The sequence below is a fragment of the Orcinus orca genome, chromosome 15, assembly GCF_937001465.1.
Source record: "Orcinus orca chromosome 15, mOrcOrc1.1, whole genome shotgun sequence".
NCBI classification, from domain to species: domain Eukaryota; kingdom Metazoa; phylum Chordata; class Mammalia; order Artiodactyla; family Delphinidae; genus Orcinus; species Orcinus orca.
This window is the reverse complement of record NC_064573.1, coordinates 74,788,153-74,813,493: the sequence shown is the minus strand read 5'-3', so window position 1 is coordinate 74,813,493 and position 25,341 is coordinate 74,788,153. Positions and strand designations below refer to the sequence as shown.

The 25,341-nt window shown below is 53.1% G+C and overlaps 2 protein-coding genes across 3 annotated transcripts in view; one reads left to right on the top strand and one right to left on the bottom strand.

Annotated features, from left to right (window-relative positions):
* Positions 1 to 7,053: 7,053 nt before the first annotated feature.
* SDS (serine dehydratase) lies at positions 7,054 to 15,213 on the top strand. Its single transcript, XM_004281494.3, has 8 exons — positions 7,054 to 7,169; positions 10,831 to 10,985; positions 11,281 to 11,320; positions 11,529 to 11,668; positions 11,767 to 11,858; positions 12,615 to 12,842; positions 13,643 to 13,767; positions 14,485 to 15,213. The coding sequence occupies exons 2-8, from the start codon at positions 10,833 to 10,835 to the stop codon at positions 14,691 to 14,693; spliced, it is 987 nt and encodes a 328-aa protein (XP_004281542.1). The 5' UTR covers positions 7,054 to 7,169; positions 10,831 to 10,832; the 3' UTR covers positions 14,694 to 15,213.
* A 2,814-nt stretch (positions 15,214 to 18,027) lies between these two features.
* Positions 18,028 to 25,341, bottom strand: part of PLBD2 (phospholipase B domain containing 2) — a 28,020-nt gene continuing 20,706 nt past the window's right edge. Inside the window, exons 6-12 of one of the 2 annotated variants that reach the window (XM_033408778.2) lie at positions 24,531 to 24,628; positions 21,683 to 21,843; positions 20,993 to 21,088; positions 20,664 to 20,735; positions 19,868 to 20,023; positions 19,088 to 19,250; positions 18,028 to 18,984 (exon numbers count right to left, since the gene is read on the bottom strand). In XM_033408778.2, coding sequence (XP_033264669.1) covers positions 18,817 to 18,984; positions 19,088 to 19,250; positions 19,868 to 20,023; positions 20,664 to 20,735; positions 20,993 to 21,088; positions 21,683 to 21,843; positions 24,531 to 24,628 — 914 coding nt within the window. In that variant the 3' untranslated portion in view covers positions 18,028 to 18,816. The remainder of the gene's footprint in view (positions 18,985 to 19,087; positions 19,251 to 19,867; positions 20,024 to 20,663; positions 20,736 to 20,992; positions 21,089 to 21,682; positions 21,844 to 24,530; positions 24,629 to 25,341) is intronic. The other variant, XM_004281461.4, reaches the window with a different exon arrangement.

Sequence of the window (25,341 nt, the reverse complement as noted above, 5' to 3'; positions counted from 1 at the left end):
CGCTTTCCTCAAACAGGGGTGTGATGACTTTTTTTTTAAACAAACAACAATGTTGCTTTTAAAAAGACAACAAGAACAAAAAGTTCCTGATACACCCGTCTATGATTGCATCAATACCTGTAGGTTCATGGAGAACAATACTGATAACATCATTTGTCCTGGGGAAATGGGAGAGGTGGGGATGAGGGCGGAGTGGGGCAAGGAGGCGGGGGCCATCATGGAAACATGGCATGAAAATGGTCCGTAATCTCCGCTGTGCAATATGGTAGCCGTTCACCACCCATGCATACCGAGCTCTTGAATTGTGATTCTGCAACTGAGGAACTGAATTGTAACTTTTGTTTAATTTTGTTTAATCGATATGTAAATAACCTTAGGAAGGATAAACAACAAGGTCCTACTGTATAGCACAGGGAACTATGTTCAATATCTTGTGATAAACCATAATGGAAAAGAATGTATATATATATGTATAACTGAATCACTTCGCTGTACAAGAGAGATTAACACAATATTGTAAATCAACTGTACTTCAATAAAAATTTTACTTTAATGTAAATAAGCAGAGGTGGCCAGGGGCTACCATACTGGAGAGCATGAGCTAGAGAATCTGTGTAGGAGGCAGTGTGGACCCAACACGAGAGGTGTTACTGTCACCAGGGGAGGGGGAAGCGTGTTAGTCAGTCCTTGGGCTTTGTGTAATGATTCCCCCACTGAGACAGACAGATCCAAGTGACATGCAGACAGAAGGACAATCACAACACAGGGACAGGAAGTCCCCCAAGTAAATATGGGATCTGTGCGCCATACACATGGACGCAACTCAAAAACACTCCACACCTGGAAGGAAGAGGAACGTTACAGGGGGGACACCTGACAACCAGCACCTGGGCCAGGTGATCAAGGTCAGCACCCACAGTGATGAGTCATGTTGGGAGTTGGCAGGGTCTTAACGGGATGGGATGAGATATCGCCTCCATGGTCTTCCTCCCCAAATCCTATAACCCCCGTCCTTCCACTCATGAGAAAAAACATAAAATCCACGACAGTTCTGTTCAAATCTGTCAAGGTCATCAAAAACAAGGGAAGTCTGAGAAACTGTCACAGCCAAGAAGAACCTAAGGAGACAGGATGGCTCAATGTAACGTGACGTCCCGGATGGGATCCTGGAACCGAAAAATGACGTCAGGGAGAAACTAAGGAACTCTGAGTAAAATATGGACTTCATTGAATAATAATGTATCAACAGTGGTTCAATAATTGTGACAAATGTACCATGTTAATGTAAATTAATAATAGGGGAAACTGGGTGTGGGGTATATAGGAACACTCTGTACTATCTATGCAGTTTTAGATTTCCATTGCTGTAAATCTAAAACTATTCTAAAATAAAAAGGTGTTTTTTTTTTAAGTCCCTATACCCAAACCTGCAAAAGTAGTGGAAAATAACAATATTTCTTACAAGAGGATTCTTTGCTTTGCAGAAAGATTCTCCTCAGAGGGTGCTTAAATAACGAGGTGCTTTTTTTTTTTTCATTCTCATCCAAAGCGAGCTTAACTGACTAAAGTCCTATGTTTTAAAATGGAGGGAGAAACAGGCCCACTGCGTGGATGCAGATGTCGAGAAGCTAGCCGATGACAGAGAAAAAGCTGGAAAAGAAATGACTGCAACCATTAAGTAAAGAGGGGGCAATGAACAAGAGCCAGTCCGGGATCAGCAGTAACAAGTTTATCCCTTTTGCCATAGTTATTGTTCTGTATAATCAGGGGAAATGCATAGCAGAGGCATGTATCATGGAGGAATAATATTTTGAGAATATTAACTTATCACTCCCTCCCCCTCACTTCCCTCCCCTGGGGAGGAGACAGACAGTGAGAGACAGAGAGTAACAGAGAGACAGAGACAAACACAGAGAGACAGAGACAAAGAAAGAGAGACATTGAGAGACAAAGAGGCAGATCAGAGAGAGACAGAGAAAGAGAGAGAAAAAGAAAAAGGAAAAGAAAGAAGGAAGGAAGGAAAGAAGGAAGGAGTCCTCATTTGTAACGTTTGTTGATTTTCATGGTATCCATAGTCCCCAGCGGATAGTTTCAAGCTACCAAAGTTTAACGACTTATTCAAACTTTCCTGCAGATGTAGTTGATAGGCATCTACTCCACACTCCGCTGCTGGAAGAGGGGCCGTGCACTTCGCCTCAGGGAATGGAGATAAGAGAAAGTTTAAGGCAGTGGCCAAAACAGGGAGGGGAGTGAAGATACCTTGAGTCGCCAACCTTTCTCTGGAATGGTTGCCTGTGGCCCCCAGACTGTGGGACAAGGATTCACGTGGCAGGGAATGAGGAAGGGCCCCCCCAGCAAGCTGGGGCGGGGGTCAGACAAGTGAGGACCAGGCAGCATCTCCACCCCATCTTGTGTTGACTCAGCCCTGGAATGTCACTGCCACCCCTAGTGGGGAGGAGGGAGGGAAAACCCCTCATGGTCTCCAATTATTTACCTGCTTGAAATAAAAATTAAGCAGAGTTAGAGGAAAATAAAAAAGTCTTCATTTGGTGCACATGGGGGTTGTGTTCTGAGACTGAAACCCCCTGCAAATATCTTGGTATATGCTGGGCTTACAACTGTCCTTACAACTTTACAGCAATTAAGTCATTAAATCCTCACGACAAATCTAAGGGGTGGATACTACTATCCGTTAAAGCAAGTTCATGGCAAAAGTTGGATTTGAACTTGGTTCTGTCAGGAAACTGACTCACTTGCTATCTGGAAACGGACACGCCTCGGATGCTAGAGTCATGGGCATGAACTGGTCTCTCTGAGGTTTGTACAATGACAGCGGCCAGCCTCCCTCTAAGACCCTCCAGCAGCTCTCCGCACTCTCCCGCTCTGAAGCCTCGAGAACACCGCTAGGCAGCAGTAGTTTAATGGGGAGTTTGCCTGCTGGGAACTGGGGGCCTGCTGGGGTCTCAGTTCTCGGCTGGCCCCCGAACACGAGGTTGGCAGGCGTGTGACGGCAGCAGGTAGGAGTGAGCTGCCGGTGCGGTGATGAGCAGGAAAGGGAGGACAGCGGCTGTTGGCCTGTGAACCTAGGCAAGAACGACCAGCCAACACAATCCAGACCAAGGTCCGTGGGCTCAGCTCGGTCCTGTGCAGCTGGTCAGTGGAACAGACCTGCAGGTGTGGCTCTTGTCACTCTAGGACTGGGTTCAGGGTAGAGCCTGCAGATGAGCCCAGGGCACCGCCCTCAGTTCTCCAGGAGAGTGAACCGGAGTGGAGCCAGGGAGGTGCGCCCACGCAGCAGCACGGCCACACGCATCCCGTCTGCCGGCAAGGGCAGTGGAGAGCCCGGGAAAGTCATGGCCTTGCAAATGTCCTCTGATGACAAAGAACCTGCAGGCTTAACTTCTGTGTGGAACGTTGGTGTGCTGAAAAGCAGTTCTGTGTGCCTTTCCCCCTTGGTGTGGATCAGCGATGCTGAGGCAGCAGGCGTGTCACAGAAGTGTGAGCAGAGACCGTCCGGAATGCTCGAACTCCAGGGAAACTAGAGGTGACAGCCAGCCTAGTGAACAGGACAGGAGGCGGGGGCGGCAGCCCAGCAGGTGCCCCTCGTCTCAGGGCCCTAATCCTGGCTCCAGCCGGGTGGTCAGGGAAGCCGCAAGGTCTTCTGGGCGAGCAGAGCCCACAGTCCTAAGCTGTTCTTCGCTGTGTTTGGGTCATCTCCTCCCACCCAAGGGGAGAACTCTAGATGAGGTTTAAGAATTAGTGCTTTAAGAATGTGGATCTCATAGTCGAAACCTCGGAACACGTGTTTTCAGCACAAGGTGTTAAAGTGAACAGAAGGATTCAACGCCCTTTCAAGGAGAGTGTGGGCAGAACTAGAGAACAAATGGATCTTGAATTTAAAATTAAAATTAATACATAATAAGTAACAATAAAAAGGAAGGAAGCACTGACACATGCTACAGTGTGGTTGAACCTTGAAGACAGAATGCTCAGTGAAGGAAGCCAGACACAGAAGGCCACATAGTAAATGATCCCATTTATATGAAATGTCCAGCTAGGAGAATTCATAAAGACAGAAAGCAGATTGGTCGTTGCCAGGGGCTGGAGGGAGGGGGGGAAAGGAGAAGTGATTGTTATTGGGTCGGGGGTTTCTTTGTGGGATGATGAAAATGTTCTAAAGCTGATACTCTGTAAATGGGTAAATTGTATGCCTTGTGAATTATATCTCAATAAAGTTACTTTTTTTTTTTTTTGGCTGCACTGTGCAGTATGGTATGCAGTTCCCGACCAAGGATGGAACCCCTATGCCCCCTGCACTGGAAGCACGGGAAGTCCCAGTAAAGTTACTTTTTTTTTTAAATGCCTAGATGGTATATCAAAAATGATATATCTTTTGTCTTTTCCTCTCTTTTTGGTTCTTATAGGATTGATTTTCTTAATTTGGTGTTTTTCAAATCACAGCCGTGATCCATTCTTGTTGAAATAAATGGACCAATACATAGAGGTCAAAAGAAAGAATTAATCATCTTGTTTCCACCACTTGCAGCTTCCCACCGCCCAGTCAGGGTGCTGTTCCGCTGGAATGGAGCTTAATCCCCCGTGTGGAGGTAGCATCAAAAGCCTAAATCTGGGACTTCTGACTGTGACCAGGCTGGGCCAGACGCCCTCCCTGACCCCCACCTCCAACCCCTCCATCAGCCTTGTATCCAGGAAGGACTCAGAATTCCTGAATTTGCACTTGACAACTAAAAAACGTCACTCGTCACCTGGTTCTACAAGAATGAAGTCGCTAGCCACTGCAATCTCTGACCTTCAACACACCCTGCCCAAAAGGGGTTCAGGGCTGTGATCAGGAATGAGGCGCTCTGTGCTCTGGGAAAATTGGCAGAACAGGCCTTCAGACAGTTGGATATTTTCAGGAAAAATTTTTAGGAACCCAATTTCTTGTATCTTCTCATACCTAGAAAAGCACTAAAGTCATTAACGGAGATGTCTGTTCCTGGTGAATAGCAGCAACGCTGTACCGAGATGTTTGCTGGATTGCGTGCACCCCCTTCACCAAATCTTATATGTATTGACCTCTCCGCGCCCCCCCATCCCACCCGCTCTCGCCGCCACCTCTTTGGAGCAGTTCCTTAGAGCGATCTCGGAGGATGTCTCCCGCCCGGGCTACTGTCCTCAGTAAGTTCCCAAATAAAACTGAAACTCACAGCTCTCACCTTGTGCGGTTTTATTTCAGTTGACTCATTTCATCCCTGCCTCCTGGGTGACCTTGGGCAGTTTTACTTCACCTCTGAGCCTGTTTCCTTACCTGTGATGTGGGATTCAAAATGCCCACTCCCCTAGCTGTCTGAGGGTTAAGTGAAAACCCACATAGGAAACACTTGACATGGAATCAGGCACAAGCAGATACTCGGGCAAAGTGAGCGCCAGCTGTATACACTCAGATGCACACCAGGAGGCTGTGGCTACACGTGAGCTTCCTGATGCTCACGTCCCTTCAGCTCCGCCACCCTGAATCCCCAACACACAGCTGTGGATGTCCCACTAGGAAGGGGGGCTCGGGATTGTAAGGAACGGCACCAAAAAATGGAGGAGAGCTTAAGCAAGCTTTATTTGGGAACGCTCCCGGGCGAGGTTCACTGGTCCGAGAGAAAGGGGCCAGAGAAGTCGCGCCCGGGTGTGGGCGCGAACAAAATTTATAGGGATGGACGCAGGGGAGGTGCTTGCTGTGTGAAGCAGCCCTTTTTTGGTAATCTCTCGGGTGTTGTGGCTATGTCAGGTGTCGGTTGCGTCAGTCTCAGAGCCCTTGGTTCCGCCCCTCGGGGAGTGGGAAGACCAGGGCCGAGTGGTGTGGCAATGTCAGGTGTCGGTTGCATCAGCCACTTTGGTGGGGGTTCCGTCTGGCTCCCTGGGCCCTTCCCCGGACCTGCTGGCCTTACAGGGATGGCCTGTGGATAGTCAGAGGGGGACAGCTTGTCGCATGGAGGGGGATGGCTGTGTGGTCTGTTTGTGCCCTCTCTGCCCTCTGTCTCATCGATATTCTCGTCCTGGCCAGTTGGACAAGAAAGCTTTGTTGAAGGGGCCAGGGAGAAAGCCGACTGTGTGTGTGTGTGTGTGTGTGTGTGTGTGTGTGTGTGTGTGTGTGCGCGCGCGCGCGCGCGCGCGTGCGCACCGCCCCTGTGGGGATGCAGACCCCTGCAGACAGCCAGCGACAGATCCGAGGCTTGGCATGGGGCAGGGAGGCAAGACCTTCCACTTCTGTGATGATGAAGATGATGGTGAGGATGACGGTGATGGCTGCCAGCACTTACTGAACACTCACACTCAATTCCATACATACATACGTTATCATGTCATCTAATCCTAGGAGGGAGGTACCATTATCATCCCCATTTTACAGATGAGCAAACAGAGCCCCCAGGAGCCAAAGTGACTTGCCTAGGGCCACGCAGCTAGTAAAGGGCAGAGCCAGGATTTGAACCCTGACCCTCCTGGGTCTTACCCATAAGGCTGTCTGCCCCTTTAGGACAAAGGGGTCATAAAGGATGACAGGGGACGGCAATTTTAAAAACTGTGTTTAGATTGCAGTTTTGGGAGTCAGACTGCTGCGTTCAAGTGCCAGCTCATCCCTCTTACTGTGTGCCTCAGTTTCCCTTTCTGTAAGACGGGGATGATAACAGTATCCACTTTCTCCACTGTTTGTTTCTCGGGTGCCTAGTAACTGCCAAGCACGCGCTAGCGACTTTAAGTGCGTTATCGCACACCCTCCTCCAGCAGCCTCCTAAAATCCCTAGGGAAGTAGGTATTTGTCCTCATTTGCAAGTGAGGTTGTGGATGGGGAAGGAGAGATGGCTAGCGGCACTGGGAAAAAGACAGAAGCAGCTGCCAGAGAGGTGCCGCTAGCTGCTGGTTCCCCTCCTGGAAGCCCCCGGCCTTGGGCCAGGGGGCGGGGCCTGGAGGGGGTGTGGCCTGTCCTGGGGCCCCATTGGCTGCCCGGAGGCGCCTGGGGGGATAAAGCCCGGACCCGTTAGCCCCGGGACGATTCTGAAGACACTCTACCTGTTCTGCACTTCATCTGTCCGTGGGCCGTCTACCCATCTAGACCATCTCCAATCTATCCCTCCCTTGCACGCTTTGTGCAGCCGCCAGCTCATCGCCTTTGCCCGGTAAGCGGCCCCATCCATCCTCAGCTCCATCCCTGCGACTGGAGTGCCTGCGGCCAGCCTGGGTTTTCCCAGGGGAAGAGGGGGGAGGTAGAGTCAGTTGAGCATAAAAACCCATGCTTTGAAGCCAGACTGTCTGGGTGCACTGCCAGCTCTGTGCCTCAGTTTCCTCATCTGTAAAGTGGGGGTAATAATAACAGAACCTTCCTCTTAAGGTTGTTGTGAGGGTGAAATGAGATAGTGCACTTAAAGTGTTCAGTCCATGTATAATAATAGTTCATTTTTACTGAGCTCGTACTGTGAGTCACGTGAGACTGTAACTTCTGACTGCCGGGTGACAGGTAGGCAGACTGCAGCTTCCCGCGCCCTCTCCCTCCTCTGCACCTGGCTCAGCCTCCTTTTTTGAAGTCTTAGCAGGTGGGAATGGCTGCCCAGTGCAGTTTACAGATGCCCCCTTTCCACAGGGCACTGTGCTGGAGGGACCCTGCCCCCTCACCTGAGGGCATCCAATGGCACAGTGGGAGACGGGTTGGGGGCGGGTGTTCCGAATCCACCTGAAAGGGGTGGGTGCCTCCCCCACCCCCACCAGGAGGGCTCCCTGAGGCCAGGACTTGGCTGCCTGCATAAAACCTGCATAAGACCTTAAGGTCCAGTCAACCAGAACAAGAATGCCATTGTTTGAGGAATAACCTCCAGGAACTAAAAGTTAATTCAAACAGATGTGGGGATGCCCCTGGTTTGGAGTGTCTCTGACTTTTATTCAGCAGATCTAGGGGAGAGGTGGCGTGTGTTTGGGCTCCCACCCCCCAGGCCCTGAATGTCAGTTAATTCAGACAGACATGGGAGGCCCATATTTGGGGGGTGCTAAGGCTGCTGGGGTGGTCAGAACGCCATCCCCCACTTTTCTTCCAAGCCAGGCATATCTGGACCATTCGGGAGGGGGGATGCCTGGGCCAGGAGTACCCAGGTCCAGGGGCTGGACCAGTGGAGTCACTGGAAATGTAGTGGGGGGATGGGAGGGGGTAGCCACCCTTGCCTGGCCTTCTGGGGTGGGGGGGAGGGGAGGAGCAAATAGGCTGTTCAACCACCCGCTGATCAATTCTGGCTCCGATCAAGTTGGGGAGAATCAGTTTCCCCTGTGACTCAGCAGGAGAGGCAGGATGGAAAGGGGGCGTGGTCAGAATCTGGGCCACCTTAGTTTCTCAGTCACCCAGAATCCGTGCAGACAGGAGACCCTGAGCCACACCCATGTGTCCTGGAGAGAGCCTGGCTCTGGGCCTAGACTGCCTGGTTCAAATCCTGTCTCCCCCACTTAGGAATTCTCTGGCAGTCCAGTGGTTAGGATTCCACGCTTTCACAGCCAAAGGCACAGGTTCATTCCCTGGTTGGGGAACTAAGATCCCACAAGCCACGTGGCATGGCCAAAAAAAAAAATAAAAGTCCTGCCTCCCCTACTCCCTAGTTGTGTGACCTTGGGCAAGTCAATACTCCAGCCTCTATTGCTGTGTGACAAAGTGCCCCAAGGTGAGTGACTGAAAACAACAGCAGACATTCTTTACCTGTCATGACTCTGGGGCTTGACTGGACTCAGCTAGGCAGTTCCCACTTGGGTCTCACTTGGGGGCTGCAGTGTGATGACGGTAGCTGGGCTAGGGTCATCCCTAAGTCAGACCCCATGTCTGGCCATCAGCTGGAATCTCAGCTGGAACTGTCGGGCGGGACACCTACCTGTGGCCTCCACGTGCGGCCTGGGCTTGCGCCCATCATGGCATCTGGGTTAGGACAGGGAGCTTACCAGCCAGGTGGAAGCTGGGTCACCTTACATGGACCAGCCTTGAGAGCCACACTGGGCTAGAGCCACACACTAGAAATCAGGACTTTCTTTTCCTTCGGAGAAGCCACAGTTAAATATTCACCAGCACCTCACTGCTTGGACGTCACATAGCGTCACTTCCACTGCAGCCACAGCGCCCCTCCCACCTCCGACCCAGTTCAAGAGGAGGAAGCATAGACCCCACCCCACCTCCCATCTAGAAAAGTGTCAATGTCGCATCATAAGAGGTACATGTGGTCAACCTGAAAAACAGAGTCAGAGTCCGTTTCCTCACCAGAACTGGAGAATAATGACACCTCCTAGGACTGTTAAAAGGATTAAGTGAGTTAATATCTGTAAAGCTTAAGACAGTGTCTGGCACATGGTAATCACTTTAGAAGTGATTATTAAATAATATAATAATTATTATAAAAAATAACAATAGGGCTTCCCTGGTGGCGCAGTGGTTGAGAGCCCGCCTGCCAATGCAGGGGACACGGGTTCGTGTACCGGTCCGGGAAGATCCCACATGCCGCAGAGCGGCTGGGCCCGTGAGCCATGGCCGCTGAGCCTGCGCGTCTGGAGCCTGTGCTCCGCAACGGGAGAGGCCACAACAGTGAGAGGCCCATGTACTGCAAAATAAAATAAATAAAATAAAATAAATAAATAAAAATTAAAAAAAATAAAAAGCTTCCCCTAACTGGGTACAGGGCTTTCTGAAGGTTAGTTTTTAAAAAATGCATATTTTGGACTTCCCTGGTGGCGCAGTGGTTAAGAATCCACCTGCCAATGCAGGGGACACGGGTTCGATCCCTGGTCTGGGAAGATCCGACATGCTGCGGAGCAGCTAAGCCCTTGCGCCACAACTACTGAGCTTGCGCTCTAGAGCCCGCGAGCCACAACTACTGAAGCCCACGTGCCCTAGAGCCCGTGCTCCACAAGAGAAGCCACTACAACGAGAAGCCCCGCGCGCCACAATGAAGAGTAGCCCTGGCTCGCCGCAACTAGAAAAAGCCCACACACAGCAACGAAGACCCAATGCAGCCATAAATAAATAATTTTTAAAATAAAATAAAATAAAAATGCTTATTTAAATAAGTAATATATATATGCACATGGCAAAACATTCAAATTGTACATAAGGGGATGCCGAGTGCCAGTTCTCCTCAGAGGTCCCCACCCTGACTGGCTTCTTGTGTGTTTGCTGAGATGTCCTGTGCACACAGGAGCATGTGGATTGTGTGTGTGTGCATGTGTCCCTGCACAGACTAGATCTGATATCCCGCCCCTGCTTCAGCCACTTAGCCATCCTGTGGCTCATTCTGAATCAGCACCTGCAAATCTATTTCCACCTCATGCTCTTCAAAAGTTACAAAGTCTGGATGTTCTTTCTTTCTTTCTTTCTTTTTTTCTTTTTCACCGCGCCATGCAGCTTGTGGGATCTTAGTTCCCTGACCAGGGATCGAACCCACGCCCTCGACAATGAGAGCGAGGCGTACAAACCCCTGGACCGCAAGGGAATTCCCTGGATGTTATTTCTGATGTTCGTAGCTTCCCAGCATAGCGTATGAGTGTCTTGGGGTGGGCAAGGTGGGGGGGGGCAGATGACCCTTATGCCCATTTTACAGATGAGGCAGCTGAGGCTGAAGGGAGATTCCTTGTTCCATGTCAAGTAGGTGGCCGAGTTGAGATTTGAGCTCAGGTCTCCCGGTTGCTATAAGCTGGGCCTTGTCCTTGGCCTCCTGGGAAGTTAGGGACAAGGTCCCTCCCAGCCACACTGCCTACTGAATGGCAGCAGCTGCCACCAGGGCCAGCTCCCCTGACCCTCTGGGTTTCCTTCCTTTCTCTCAGCAATGATGTCAGGCGAACCCCTGCACGTGAAGACCCCCGTCCGTGACAGCATGACCCTGTCCAAAGTGGCTGGTACCACCGTCTATCTCAAGATAGACAGTGCCCAGCCCTCCGGCTCCTTCAAAATCCGGGGCATCGGACACCTCTGCAAGACGGTACAGCACGGGCTCTGCATCATCCGGGAGAGTGCAGCAGGTCCTCTTTCTGGACAGGCCAGGGCCGGTGCCGTGTGAAATCCTAGGAGCTACAGGCTAGGCCCTGCAACTTCCTCGCAAGGCCTGAGCACCCACCATTAACGCCTCCTCTGGTTAAGGGGTGCCAGTGCAGAGGGTCCCCTGTGGACTGATCCCAGAGCCATCAGTGGCCTGACTCTCCCTCACCCTTCCCTGAGCCAGTCTCTTTGGGGAGGGAAGATGTACGGCCTGATCCCCTCCCTCTTTGTCTCTACAGTGGGCTGAGCGAGGCTGTGAACACTTTGTCTGTTCCTCGGGTAAGTGGCCTGCATGCCTCCTCCTGTCCTCTGCTGTGTGTCCTGGGGCCAGGGGCTCCACCTCTCTGGGCCATGCAAACATCTGCAGAAGCCCCAATTTAGAATTCCAGCTGGAGGCCAGCAGTCACCCAGGGAGGGTTCAGAGCCTGGAGGTCAGGGAGTCCCACTAACACTTTCCACCCCCCACCCCTGGCACCACCCCTGGCAGCAGGCAACGCAGGCATGGCAGCTGCCTACGCGGCCAGGAAGCTGGGCATTCCCGCCACGATCGTCGTGCCCAGCACCACGCCCGCCCTCACCATCCAGCGGCTCAAGAATGAGGGCGCCATGGTCAAGGTGGTGGGTGAGGTGAGTGCCAACCTGGGGCAGGGGCCACGGAGGGCACCTGGTAGCAGGGCCAGGTCCCCCAGCCCCTCACCCCTCCCGCCTCCTCTGTGATCTTGCAGACATTGGATGAGGCTGTCAAGGTGGCCAAGGCCCTGACGAAAAACAACTCAGGCTGGATCTACGTCCCTCCCTTCGATGACCCCCTCATCTGGTACGTGGAGCCCAGGGTCACCCGGGGTGGGTAGTGACCACCCCACCACCCCACCGAGTAGACAGCTGCCATGATGCACACCATCACACACAGCGGTGTACACGTGTGTGCACATCATCATGTAGAAGCACACACACAGGCACGGCAGCTGGTGCCCACACACATGTGCACCAATGCCCATTCTCCCTGACCGTGAGCGAACACATGGGCTCAGATACACAGGTGTGTGCGATCGGGTCCCCCAGAATCAGACCCTGAGACAAAGATTCCAGGGAAAGCAGTTGACTTGGGAGGTGACTCATTAGAGGAGTGAGGAGGGAAGCCAATAAAAAGCACTGATGGGCCAGTGACCACTGTGGGCAGCTGGCGCTCAGTCCCTCGGGGGCCCCTGGAAGCCAGTGTGGAACATGAACCAGAGTTACCACACCTGCAGAAGATGATGCTGGGGCGTCTGTGCATCAACTCCCGTAATTCTTAATTCCCATAGTTGGTTGAGGGCTGCTCTCAGGGGGTTTCGTCTCCTGGCACCGCCAGCTGCCACAGTCATAGTGCTCCAGTGGTCAGAGAAAGCCCTCAGGTAGAGATGCAGATTCTGCCAGCTGGAAATCAGGGCGGAGTCGGGGACGAGGTGACCAGCCCCGAGGCCCATTAGCCGCCTGGGATGAGGGCAAATACAGAGGGTAAGTGGCATCTTCAGGGCTGCCTGGGGTCTCCAGAAAGCCCAGCCCTGACCTGCCCACCCCCCACCTCCTCCAGGGAAGGCCACTCTTCTATCGTGAAGGAGCTGAAGGAGACGATGAGCACAAAGCCAGGGGCCATCGTGCTGGCGGTGGGGGGTGGAGGGCTGTTGTGCGGAGTTGCCCAGGGGCTGGTGGAGGTGGGCTGGGGAGACGTGCCCATCATCACCATGGAGACAATCGGAGCCAACAGCTTCCACGCTTCCACCAAGGCCGGCAAACTTGTCACCCTGCCCCAGATCACCAGGTAAGTAGGCAGGGGTGCTGCCACTATGTTCCGTGAGCGTTGGGGAGCTCTCCCCTCGGTGCTGGCTGTGAGGCAGATCCCGATGCCAGTCCCATTTTATAGGTGAAGAAACTGAGGCTTTGGTCACTTGCCCAGAGTCACACAGCCAGTGAGTGGTACGGCTGGGACCAAACCCAAGTCTGTGTGACTCTGTACCATGAACATCACACTTCCTTGCATGAAAAGTCTAAGATTAATCATTTATTGGGTTCCTCTGTGGCAGGGTTTTACACACCTCACTAATTTACCAACCATTTACTGAGCCCCTAATATGTGCAAGACACTGGCTGATCCTGGGGAGACAGTGGTGAATAAACACAGCTCCTGGTCCCAAGGAGTTCTTATCCCAGCCCCAAACTTTTGACAGATGGTGTTTGATTAGGATTAGGTTTGGCCACATTATACAGGAGCCCCAAATAACAATGGCTTAAACAAAATTGAACTTTATTTCCTCTCATATATAAAAATAATCTGGAGGTAGACAGTCCAGGGGCAACTCCACGAAGCCAGGGGCCCAGGATCCTTGAGTTTGTTCTCCATAATCCTTATCATGTAGACTTATGGCCCAAAATAGCTGCTTAAGTGCCAGCTATCACACCCATACTCCATCTAGCAGGAAGAAGTCAGGGCAGAAGCTATGCCCCCTCCCTTTAAAGACACGATACTTCCATTTACCTCTCATTGGCCAGAAGGTAGCACATGGTCTGCCTCCCTCCTCTCTCCTATCTCTTCCCCCGCTTCTCCATCCTTGCCTCTCCCAGTGTTGCCAAAGCCCTGGGCGTGACCACTGTGACAGCACAGGCTATGAAGGTGTTTCAGGAACACCCCATTTTCTCTGAAGTTGTCTCGGACCAGGAGGCTGTGGCCGCTGTTGAGAAGTTTGTGGGTATGTGCCAAGTCCTTTCAAGACCCGACCTGCTGATTCGGGACCTAAGTGGCTGTCCACTGGGCGTGCCAAGGGATCCCATTCACAGTTCTGTCTCCCGTCCCTCCCTGGAATTTCCCATTAATGGAAGTTAATGCAATGCGGTGGTAAAAATAGAAAGACCAAAGGGACAAATGAAGAAGTAAGTCTGATAACATAACAGCAAGGAACAATAACGAAGTATTTAAAATGTTGGCTCTGAGTTTCCTGGTAGCCAGGGTAACAAAGGAAACTATGGGCCTCAGTGTTGGATTCAGAGGTGGGTCTGTAACTAAGTTGGACTCTTACCGGGTTCATCCTGGGACAGGGATGACAAACATACCCACACACACACACACATACACACACACTTAAGCTGCCACTTAATTCTCCTATACTCACAGTTAGTTTGGCTAATAAACCCTGGCATTCTTGCTCAGATGATTCCTCAGAATCCTCAACACGGTGCTCAGGAAATTACAATCATTTTTTCAGTGTTAGCACTGAGGATGAAACTCAGCCCTGGCTCAGACCTTGGAAGTTCAGTGTAGGGTAATGATGGCAGGTGGGGTTGGTCCTGGACCAGAGTCTGTGCCCAGGGCTGAGAGCTGAGTGGCTTATGCTTTACCAGTGGCCCAACTGTTCCCTTGCACCCTGCGGAACTCTGGCTCTACCCTCACCATCCCCCTCCTCTGGCAGATGAGGAGAAGATCCTGGTGGAGCCCGCCTGTGGGGCAGCCCTGGCCGCCATCTACAGCAACGTGGTTCAGAAGCTGCAAGGAGAGGGGAAGCTCTGTACCCCACTGTCCTCCCTCGTGGTCATCGTTTGTGGGGGCAGCAACATTAGCCTGGCCCAGCTGCCGGAGCTCAAGAAACAGCTGGGCATGAAGGGCGGGCTGCCCCAGTGAGGACGCCTCCCCTACCCGGGAGACCCCTGGAAGGGCTGGAGTTTTATCCAGTGACTTGTGAAATATTATTCTCGTGTCTGTTGGGAGCCTGTGGCCCGGGCCAGCCGGTAACCTCATTCTCATGAGAACACTGTGCAGAAGGCCCGGAAGGGAAGCAGCTAGCAAGGCTGTGAACTGAACTCTTTGGTATCTGTGTGACTGCTCTGTGGTTTCTCCCCGCCCCCCGCCCTTATCCACCACTGCTAGGGTGACAACTGCCCACATGGAATAGACCAGGTACCCAGAGAGGGTGGGCAGGAGGGACAGGAACCACGGCAGCGGGGCCTCCTCAAGATGATATGTCCCCTGATGCAGACGCCCCAGCATCATCTTCTGCGGCTGTGGTAACTTCTCCCTGGGAAGATGGACAGGGCCACAGTCCAGGGTGGAAGAACCATCTTGTCTCTCCTCCCAGAAAGCCCAAAGTCCATCCTTACTCACTTTTCTAATGTGCAAACTTTCATTGAAGAAGAAAAGCATTATTTATTGAAATGAAGCTCCTTTGAGTTTTTCCAACATGGCTGTCTTCCTCCCTCCCTCCCTCCCACCCCACCGTGCCTGCTGTCACCCCCAGCTCTCAACACTGAGCACCATTACATCCTCCACCCCACCCCCACCCCTGGGAACCCCGGGCTCCCACTTGGAGGCCAGGATCCCAACTCCCACTGGGCTTGTGTGCCGGAAGGGGGCATCCCTGCATGGCAGGGAGCAGGTGAGGGGGAGCTGTGCTGAACACGAGGGGTTTGGGATGGGATGCGGGCCTCCAGTGGAGGCAGAAGAGTCCAACCTCATTCTGTTCAGAAGTCCTTCCTGATAACAGAATGATTTTATCACAGAACCACTGGGAGCGGAGTAGTGAGCCCCCCATTCGTGGGGGTTTGTAAACTGACACTGGACACCCATGTCTGGTCAACGTCAAGCAAACCCTCTCAAACACAAACCCTCTCTTCCAAGGACAGCACATTACTGAAGCCAGCCTATAAACGGACAGAAGAGGAACTGCCGGGGCTGCCTGGAGGTCCTGAAGGGAGTCCCGCATAGCCACTCAGGAACGCCCCTGCACTACCTATAGCAGCCCCTGGGACACTAGCGGATCCCCAAGTTCAAAGTGAAGTTTGAGAACCAACCTAACCCTTTGGGATACCACACAGACCCACATGGGCTTGCAGTCCCCCACCCGCCTTGACAAAGAGCAGGTGCTGTGAAATTTCAGGGAAAACCCATCCCAGCGACAGGCCTACATGCCGATTTCCGATTTTCCAGGAGGGACAGCACATGTACTTTAAAAACCCAGGAGAGAGGACAGCAGGAAAGGGCAGGCAGGGATGGGAAATCATCAGCCCCAAGAGTCTCCAGCTTCCACTGTCCCGCCTGAATCAGGTACAAAACCCCCAAAGAAGGGAGGCAGACATCTCTGCCCACTAAAGGAGGAGCCGCTGTGGGCCACGGTCGACCAGCTGGCCAGACCCTTGTCCTGCAGGGGAGGGCAGAAGTCACAGATGAGCCTGCGGCTGCCATCTTGAAGCTGAGGATTGTGGGAAATCCCCAGGGCAACGGTGCTGAGGGAAACTGCCTTTCAGGCGGCCCCTGCAAAGGTGGGTTCTGCCTTTACTGGATCAGCTGAAGCTCAAGTGGGGCACCATCTGCATGACCCCGCATTCTCTGTTCAGTCACCTTAGCTTCACGCCTACCCTTAACTCCTGAAAAGCCGCAAGAGGGGCCAGGATCGTCCTAGGGAATAGACAAGAGTTGCCCCTTCCTAGAGAGTGGCCCTGTGTGAGTTCCACCAGCCTGAGCCACTGATTGTATCTGCCAAATGGGCCTCATAAAAGCCTCAGCCTCAGGAGTGGCTGGGAAGATCCAGTGGCCGGCGCACGGTGGTGGGGGGTGGTGACCTTTGTCCTGCTGGGGCCTGCGCCATCACAAGGAGGTGGGGAGGGAGAGCTGTGTCCCGTGGGAGAGTCTGCAGACCTGGGCCCCCGTCCTAATTCTGAAGGGCCCAAGACTTGAGATTTCAGGCACGTCACTTCCCTTCTCCAAGTCTGCATCCGCACCTTTTAACCACATGTGAACATCCCGGCCTACCCCACCCAACAGGGCTGTTGTGAGCTCAAGAGACCTGGGAAAGACAACACTCTTAAGGGAGCTGGGAAATGTACCGGCAGAAAAGTTGCTTTTTAGAACCACAAGTTGTCAATTCCCAGATAACAAGAATTGTAAAGCTATGGTGAGAAACAGCAAACTTCCCTGGCGGTCCAGTGGTTAGGGCTCCGTGCTTCCACTGCAGGGGGCACAGGTTAGATCCCTGGTCAGGGAACGAAGATCCCACGAGCCACACAGCGAGGCCAAAAAAAAAAAAAAGAAATAGCAAATCCATCACCGGCCCTCAACTGCGCTTTAGTTTCTCCAGAGCACTTACCAGCATCTTACACGCTGTATGTCTATTTTCACTATCTACCTCCCCAATGTAAATGTCACAAGAGCAGGAATTTTTTTTGGGGGGGGGATACCTGTTGTTCTGAGGTATCCCCAGGACCTTATAACAGTGCCTGGAATGTTCTAAGCATTCTATAAATTCTCACTAATGAATGAATGTTGCGTGTGTGAGGCCCCGTGTGGGCTACGTCACAGCCACCTTTGCAGCAAATCCTCACCCTCCTCCCACCAAAGGTGCACACACACGCGTGGGGAAATGCTGCTCACGTGGTTATACCTATTTTACAGATGAGGTAACCGAGGCTCAGAGAGATTAAGTCCCATAACTAGTAGGAGGTGGAGACAGGATTCGAACCCAGGCCTCGGACTCCCGGGTTGTGTGCTTTCCTCTCCCGAAGCACATCGCATTGTGCGAGTCTCCACTGTAGGCTTTGGGTGAGATCAGGTGGGGAGGGACTCTGTGTTGTGTTGATCTGTCCCCGCCCCACCCAGTAGGATTTGGGAAGGTCTTGGTGGTTAAGAGAGCCCTAGAACAGGACCCAGAACAAAGTAGGTGTTCAATAAACACATGGATAGACGGATGGTGGGATAGATACGGATGGATGGATGAATGGGTAGATGGGTCAGTATCTGGATGACGGATGGACGGATGGAAGATTGGAAAATGGAAGGATGGATGGATGGATGGATGACTGCAGATGGACAAGGAGTGGGTGGGTTGGCAGGTGAATGAAGGTATAGATGGACAGACAGAAGGATGGACAGGAGGATGCATAGGTGAATGGTCAGAACCCAAACCTGAGAAGAGAGAGGGCGCCAACCCAGCCTGCCCCACTGCCCCAAGAAGCACAGCACGGGGGCCATGGCCTCTCTTTTTAATGGCAGCACAGCCTGCAAATTGGTTCCTATAGCAGGGGACCTGTGGGCAATGCCCTGAGGCCAGGGGCAGGCCTGGGTTTGAGGGGGCACGGGCCGAGGCTGGAGCAGGGGGCTGACACTCCTGCCTGCCCCCAGAGAGAGAAGGACACTCAGGCCCTTCCACCCACAAGTGGCCAGAAACTTTGGTTCTTGTTTGGTTTCAAGTTCCTGTCCTCAAGGGGGCTGTCCAGGAGGAGAAACAGGGGAGCTACTTCCCGGATGGAGCAGAGTGGGGCTGGGGTCGGGAGCTGGGAGGAGAGATGCCAACCGGAGGCAACGCCCGGGTCTCGGGGGCTGGAGCTCCAGAGCCGCCGTTAGAAACAGCACTGGGAAGCAGGCACTGGAACAGGCCTCTCCTGCCGGCCCCACTAGGGGCCCCGGAACCTGGTCCCAGGACCCGGCTCCCGCCCTCAGGAAGGGGCAGCATGAGGAGGGGGCCCAAGGCTGGAAAAGAGTGAAAAGCAGGGGGAGAGAGAGAGACGCAGAGAGGCAGAGGAAGACGGGGATGGCATCACCCACTTAGGGGGACAGAGTCAGTCCTGGGTCCCATCGGGTTCCGTTCCCCACCCAGGAGGCCATCCAGACGAGAGTGAACCTGGCCGACCCAGGTCCCCAACCTGGGCACAGTGGCAACGCTCACACGGGGGACCGGGGCAGGGGGCCAGGCAGGAGGGCAGGGTGGCAGCCAGTCGGGTGGCCCCGCTGGGGTCAGCAGAGTAGAGATGGAGCCTCAGTCCCACCAGACCTCGATGGGTGAGAACTTCCAGAGGTCGGGCTGGCCCATGTGCAGCAGGCTGCTGAAGGGCGAGCTGCTCCACTGGAACGGGGGCAGCTGGTCCCACGTGGGGCCGCTGACCGCCAGGAGACGCAAGGCCTTGGCCAGTGCCGTGCTGGTCACCTGGGGGTAGAGGGGAGGGCAGGTCATTGAGTTGTTCCAACCTGGGAGTCCCTGCTGCTCCCTGCCCCAACTTTGACCCCATCCACAGCCCCAGGCCCGGCACCTTCACGTCGATGCCCCCATGGGAGCGCTGGTGCAGGGCCTGGAAGGGGTAGGAGCCATTGGCTGGGTTGAGGTCAGAGCGGGCCGAGACGGCATTCTCCCCGTTGGGCTTGGGGTTGCAAACTTTGCACAATGACAGGGGGTCATGCAGGAAGTCGTTGTACCTGGATGTGGAAAGAGAGGAAACCTCAGTCGTGCGGGGAGCGGGGGAGGCCAGACTGCTAGCGGCAGCCCCTAACCCAGCCGCCTGCTTTCAATGTGCCCGGCTCCCTCCCGCCGCCTGGGCTTCAGCCACCACCTCCCCCTTCAGCTGGTTACTCCACAGGTATCACTCAGCCTCGGCTCTGCCATCCCTCCCTCCGGGAATCCCTCTGGGCCCCCATCCCAGGCCAGGCGAGAGACCCCGTTTTGTCCCTTCATAGCATTTCCTGGAGCTCAGACAGTTCTCGTTACACGTCCACATCAGTGTGAGTACGGGAGGGATTTCTGCATCCCCCAAAGGACAGGGTGCTCCCCAAGGACAGTGGGGACACATTCTGTGCCCGTTTCCCAGTCCCAAGCACGGAGCCCGGCACAGGGCGGTCACTCCACGGCTGTCCGTCATCCTCACCCACGGCATGAGGGCAGCAGCAGGGCTCAGCTGAGCGCTGCCCCGGTTCTGCCGTCTTGGCTGCTACACAGTTGCACCCCACCCCTGCCGCCCCCCCGGGCTTGTCGGGAACTTGAAATGAGTTACGACAAAGCCCCACCACATGACTCTGGGCTCATGGTCCCCATGTACCTCATAAGCCGGATCATGGAATTCAGGTCGTGTACCAGTGACTGGTTCCGCCGGAAGATCTGGGCCCGGGGGCTCCCGTCGTAGGAGAACCAGTCCCCAAAGTGGGCCACCAGGGCCGGAAGCCCACTGGCATTGAACACAGACTCAAAGGACCTGCTGGGAACGAGGATGGTCACTCACGACCTCCACTGACTTCACCTGGCCGTGACCGTGGCCAGGGAGGGGAAGGGGGCGGTCGTGCCACGACATTAACACCAACAACCACAACAGTCGGAATAGCAATAATCATGTCTTTTGTTTGTGCTGTGGGGTGGCTTGGTGGGGTGGCCAAGCTAGGGCTCTGGGGTCCAAGAGGCATGGGTTCAAATCCTGACTTCACTGTTGGCCACCTATGGAACCTTGGGCGAGTCAGGTACTTTCTCAAGGCCTCAGTTTCATCATCTGTGAAATGGGAATAGGAGCAGTGGCTACCATGCACGGTGGCTGTACGGATCAAAGGGGATGACCCAGGTAAAGCACAGTGAGGGTCAAGAGGTGCTGGCTGTGCAGCCCAGTTAAAGCAGCGCCAGCTGGAGAGCCACGGCCGCCCCTACCACCCTGCGGTGGGTGGGTGCGGACTGGGAGGCCGAACGGATGCCGACCTCACAACTGTACCCTAAGACCGTCAGGGCTTTCCTGGAGAAAAAGGGGGAAGGGTGGGTTTCTTTGTGGAGTTAAAGAATCACCTGGGAAGCACCCCCCCCCCAGCACGGAGAGCTGAGCAAAGGGTGGGGAATACCAGGAAGGGGGGACATACGGGATATTGTAGCTGGCCCAGTAGGTCTTCTGGTAGAGTTCCGAGGTCCTGTCAGCCACCACCACCATGCCCCTGCGACCGGGAAGGGACACGAGGCAGCAGTAGTGAGAAAGGGGGCTCCTGTGGGTGCTGCCCTGCTCAAGGACCCCCTCTGGCTCCGCATTGCCTGGAGCTAGATTATGTCCCCAATCTTTAGCAATCAGGGGCTGCCTTCTCCTCCAGTATTGCCTTCCTGAGGTTTCCCCTCCCACACACGATTCAGCTGCCTCCAGGCCTCTGCCTTGGCAGTTCCCTCTGCTGGAACGCCCTGCCCCTTTCCGGGTACTCACGGGATCTGCTCCAGGATGGTAAGCACCCTTCTCCCAGGGCTGGGCCCGCCAGGGACAAATGCCTTGTAGTCCACGATCATCCACTGGTTGTTGTACCTGCATGCCCAAGGAAGGAGGGCTGAACAGACCCTGGGGTCACTGCCCCGGCCTCCCCCTGCCCCCAGGGCCACACACAGTCAGGAATCATGGGGCCGGGGTGGTCTGGGCACGTCCGGCCATCCGACCGTCACCCGGACACTTTAGCTTGACCAGGTGTCCTCAGGCTTTTCTCTTATCATGCTGCTCACCTGCTCCAGAGGAGTCTATGGCTCCCTAGTGCTTACTGGAACCAAGGTCAATTCTGCGCAATGTTCTAAGATCCTGCCCTATCCAGTTCCCGCGTCTCTGGCTCATGGGGCCCCCATCCACCCATGTCCATCTCTTCAGACGGCCCTCTCCACTGTCCCCAGAGCTCTCAAGTTCCAAGTGTCTTCCTGTCCTTCCTCTGGGAGCCTTTCCCTGGGTGGAGAAGCCTGCAAGAGGGGGGCAAATCCTTTCCTTCCCCGTGCCTGTTTCCCCACGTATAAAACAAGGAAAGGACTCAGCAGAGGGTGTGGGGTGTGTGGCCCTCGTGCCACATCAGGTCTCCCAGGGTCTGAGCATTAGCGGGGAGGTTGGGTGGGACGGCCGCAGTTCCAGAAGCCCACTCACGTGCCACTATTGAACCTCTTGAAGATATCGGCCCAGGAGTCCCCATCCAAGGCCAGGCGATTGGCCACAACATTTCGCATCCACTCCAGCACACAGCCCTCGGGTTGCACGTACTTCCACAGGGCCGAGTTCCGGTTGCCGATGGTGGTCTCCAGGGTCACCTGTGGGAGAGCCAAGGGGGCGCTGCACGAAAGGGCCCCCTAACTCACAACCGGGGCATGGTGTCACCAAGTGGCAGCGCCGCATCAATCGTGGTTCAAATCTGTTGACTCGTTTTTTAAAACTTCATGTCCTGGCTTAGGTGCGTGTTCCTCACTAGTTCTTTGGATGAGCGTTGAGGGGGTTCGTGATCAAGATCGTGCATTCCCTTTGCCCTGGGAAACAGCCCCTAAGAGAGCCCAGGGTGTTGCTCCTACGGGACCCACTCCCCCTACCAAGTGGGTCAACTCTTTCCCCAGAGAGATAGCATCCCATCTCTACCCCTTCCCTGCAGTTCCGCAGGGAAAGCTGGGAGGCTTGGGGTTGGTAGCCTGATGGACAATCTCCATCAACTCTTACAGCCCTCCGGGGGAAAACACAGCACTGCTATTAAGCCCCCTTCTTCTTGAAAGGTAAACTGAGGCCTGGAGAAGCTAAAAGACTTGCCAAAAGGTCATGGCCGCTACGTGGATGGGCCAAGATTTGACCGTCAGACTTCCAACTCTTAAATCGGGGCTTGCTCCCCTACAGCAGGATATTAGCATGCTTCTTCCTTTTTTATACGAAGCTGGAAAACAACTAAGAGACAGCAGTAGCCATAAATATGATGTTTCAAAGAGGAATGTGCAAAGCAAGCCTCTCAATAGCGATGCCCAGGTAGGAAGAGCTTCTCTACTCCCTCCACACTTGTACCCTCCTCATCCCTCTAGTGTCCCACGTCATCGCCAGGATTCAGACCCGCATGGCCTCAGAAGCCCTGGAGGGCAGTTTCCTCTCTCTGCGCCAGGGGTTGTTCTCAACCTGGGGCAGTGCTCGGGGAGTCTGCAGACTTGGGTGGGGAAACATTACATCTTTATTTCCACTAATGTCAAACCGAAATGCAGCATCTCCTTCCACTGCTAATGAGGTGACACATGACAGTGTTATTAGTGGTACCTGAGATCGTCACCAACAGAAATCACAGATGTTTTCCCACCACAGGACAGGATTGCACACATCTGAAGATATCGTTTATGCTCCTCATTATTTGTAAATTATGGCAGGTAGCCCACTTGCGACTGGCGTTTCTTTCTTTCTGTTTTTGGCCACACCTTGTGGCATGAGGGATCTTAGTTCCCCGACCAGGGATCGAACCTGTGCCCCCTCCATTGGGAGCACGGAATCTTAACCACTGGACCACCAGGGAAGTTCCTGGAGTTTCTTATTTAACGTGCTAATAAAGTAGCACATACAGGCGGACCCGAGAGAGATCGCGGGTTCTGTTCCCGACCACTGCAATAAAGCGAATACCACAAGAAAGCAAGTCACGTGGATTTTCTGATTTCCCAGTGCATATAAGAGTTATGATTCCACTATACTATAGTCTATTAAGTGTGCAGTAGTATTATGTCTTAAAACCCAATGTACATACCTTAATTTAAAAATAGAAAAAAAAAACAAAACAAAAAATCAATTACAATAGTCATATCAAAGATCACTGATCACAGATGACCATAATGAATATAATAATGAAAACCTTAAAATATTGTGAGAATTACCAGCATGTGACACAGAGACACAAAATGAGCAAATGTCGTTAGAAAAATGGTGCTGACAGACTTGCCCGATGCAGGGTTGTTACAAACCTTCAATTTGTAAAATCTGCAATATTTGCAAAGTTCAATAAAACGAGGTATACTTGTATATTACATTAAAAGTTTACTTATATAATATTTCGATAAATGCATGTCGATATACTTGGTTTCCTTTATAATCCCATATATGTTGGCTTGTGCATTTAAAAGCATTATTCTGAGAAGGGGTTCACGGCTCCCCAGACTGCCAAAGGAGTCTGTGGCGTAAAAATAGTTAAGAACCCAGATGGAAGGTAAATTTCCTTCCCGGACACTTTTTGTAACTGGATGAAACTATTTCAACTGTCCTTCCCCAGGCTTCACTCCTGCTTTCCCCACCCCAGACCGCAGCAAGGGGGTCCCCTCACCCACTGCCTGGCCCCTTTCATGCTTCTTCCCACATTTAAGGGAACTAAATCCCACGCTCCTCTCACAAAGTAATAGAAGAAAAAGAGCCCCTTCCTCTCCCCTCCCCAGAATTGGCGTCTTCTGCATCTAGGATTTTTTTTTTTAAGTGATGTTTTTTCTCCTCTGCAGTGTTACCCTGGCGACTACAGGGCTTGCTGTGTCTAGAGGGGTGCCAGGAACAGATTTCTAAATGAGTTTGGAGCCCAGCCAGGAAAACCGATAAAAACAACACATTGTAAACAACATTTATTCAGAAAACCCAGCCAGGTTTAGAGGGGGTTTTGTGGAAAGCAAAAGGGAAGGCAGAAAGAGCAGAGTCATGGTAGGGAGAGAGATGGCTTGTCCTAAATACATAAACACAAAATGAGGTCACTGGGGCCACGGATATTTCAAAAGGGCCCAAACCAGGGATTTCTGAGGAGCTGCAGGACAATACAGAGTCCCAGGCCAGCTGCAGGGTCTGGAGGCCCGGGCGTGACCTGGGGAGCGACATTTTACAAGCGCTTCCTGGCCTCGGCCCTGGGGTGGTGGTGATGCGGGAATGGGGGAGTCTGCGTCCCCCTGCTGTGCCTAAGCTGCTGGGTGCAAAGCTGCCCCGGGGAGAAAAGTGACACCAGAGGATGACTCACCAGCCCGCTGCCCAGGATGTAGAAGTCATCACAGGAGAAAATGGTACCAGGGTAGGATGAGAAGATCACCCTGTTGCCGGGAGCCCGGGTAGATTGCTCTGCAGGCGGGAGAGTGAGCCCGGGGTGGGGGGGGGGGGGAGGGGGCCTGGTCAGACAAGCACATACGGAGAACCCCACTCCCCCTCCCAGCAAGACTTGGGAGCCTCCAGGTGGAACAGCAGGCTTCAGAGAAAGCCCCTACTCCATTCTTTCTGAGAATCAGCAAACCAGGCCATTTGTGTAAAAGCTAGTAGCAATATATATACATACATACATATACATATATATATATATAATTGTCTTGATTACTGTACCTTTTTTTGGCTTTCTTTTTTTTTTTTTTTTTAATTGCAAAAATCTATTGTGAAAAAGCTATTTCACAGAGCAAATACCCAGGAAGTCTGAGAGCACGGACTTTGTTTTTTTGGGGGGTGGGGGGAGGGTTTATCCCCTGCTTTACTGAGGTATAACTGACAAACAAAAATTGTCTGTGTTTAAGGTGCACACTGTGATGTTTGGATAGGCGTAGACGCTGTGAAAGGATGGCCACAGTCAAGCTAATTTACACAGCCATCACTTCACATCGTTACCTCTGCTGTGTGTGTGGTGAAAACACTGAAGTTCCACTCTCTTGGCAAGTTTCAAGTATACAATACAGTGTTGTTAACTACAGTCGCCATGCTGTGCCTTAGACGCCAGAATTCACTTGTCTTCTGACTGGGAGATGGTACTCTCTGACCAGCATCTCCCCATTTCCCCCTCCCCCCAGCCG

Coding starts and splice junctions, on each gene's coding strand:
- SDS (XM_004281494.3), top strand. CDS start 10,833: ATGATGTCAGGCGAACCCCTGCACGTGAAGACCCCCGTCCGTGACAGC. Junction 11,669..11,766: donor TGGTCAAGGTGGTGGGTGAG/GTGAGTGCCAAC, acceptor GTGATCTTGCAG/ACATTGGATGAGGCTGTCAA. Junction 11,859..12,614: donor TTCGATGACCCCCTCATCTG/GTACGTGGAGCC, acceptor CACCTCCTCCAG/GGAAGGCCACTCTTCTATCG.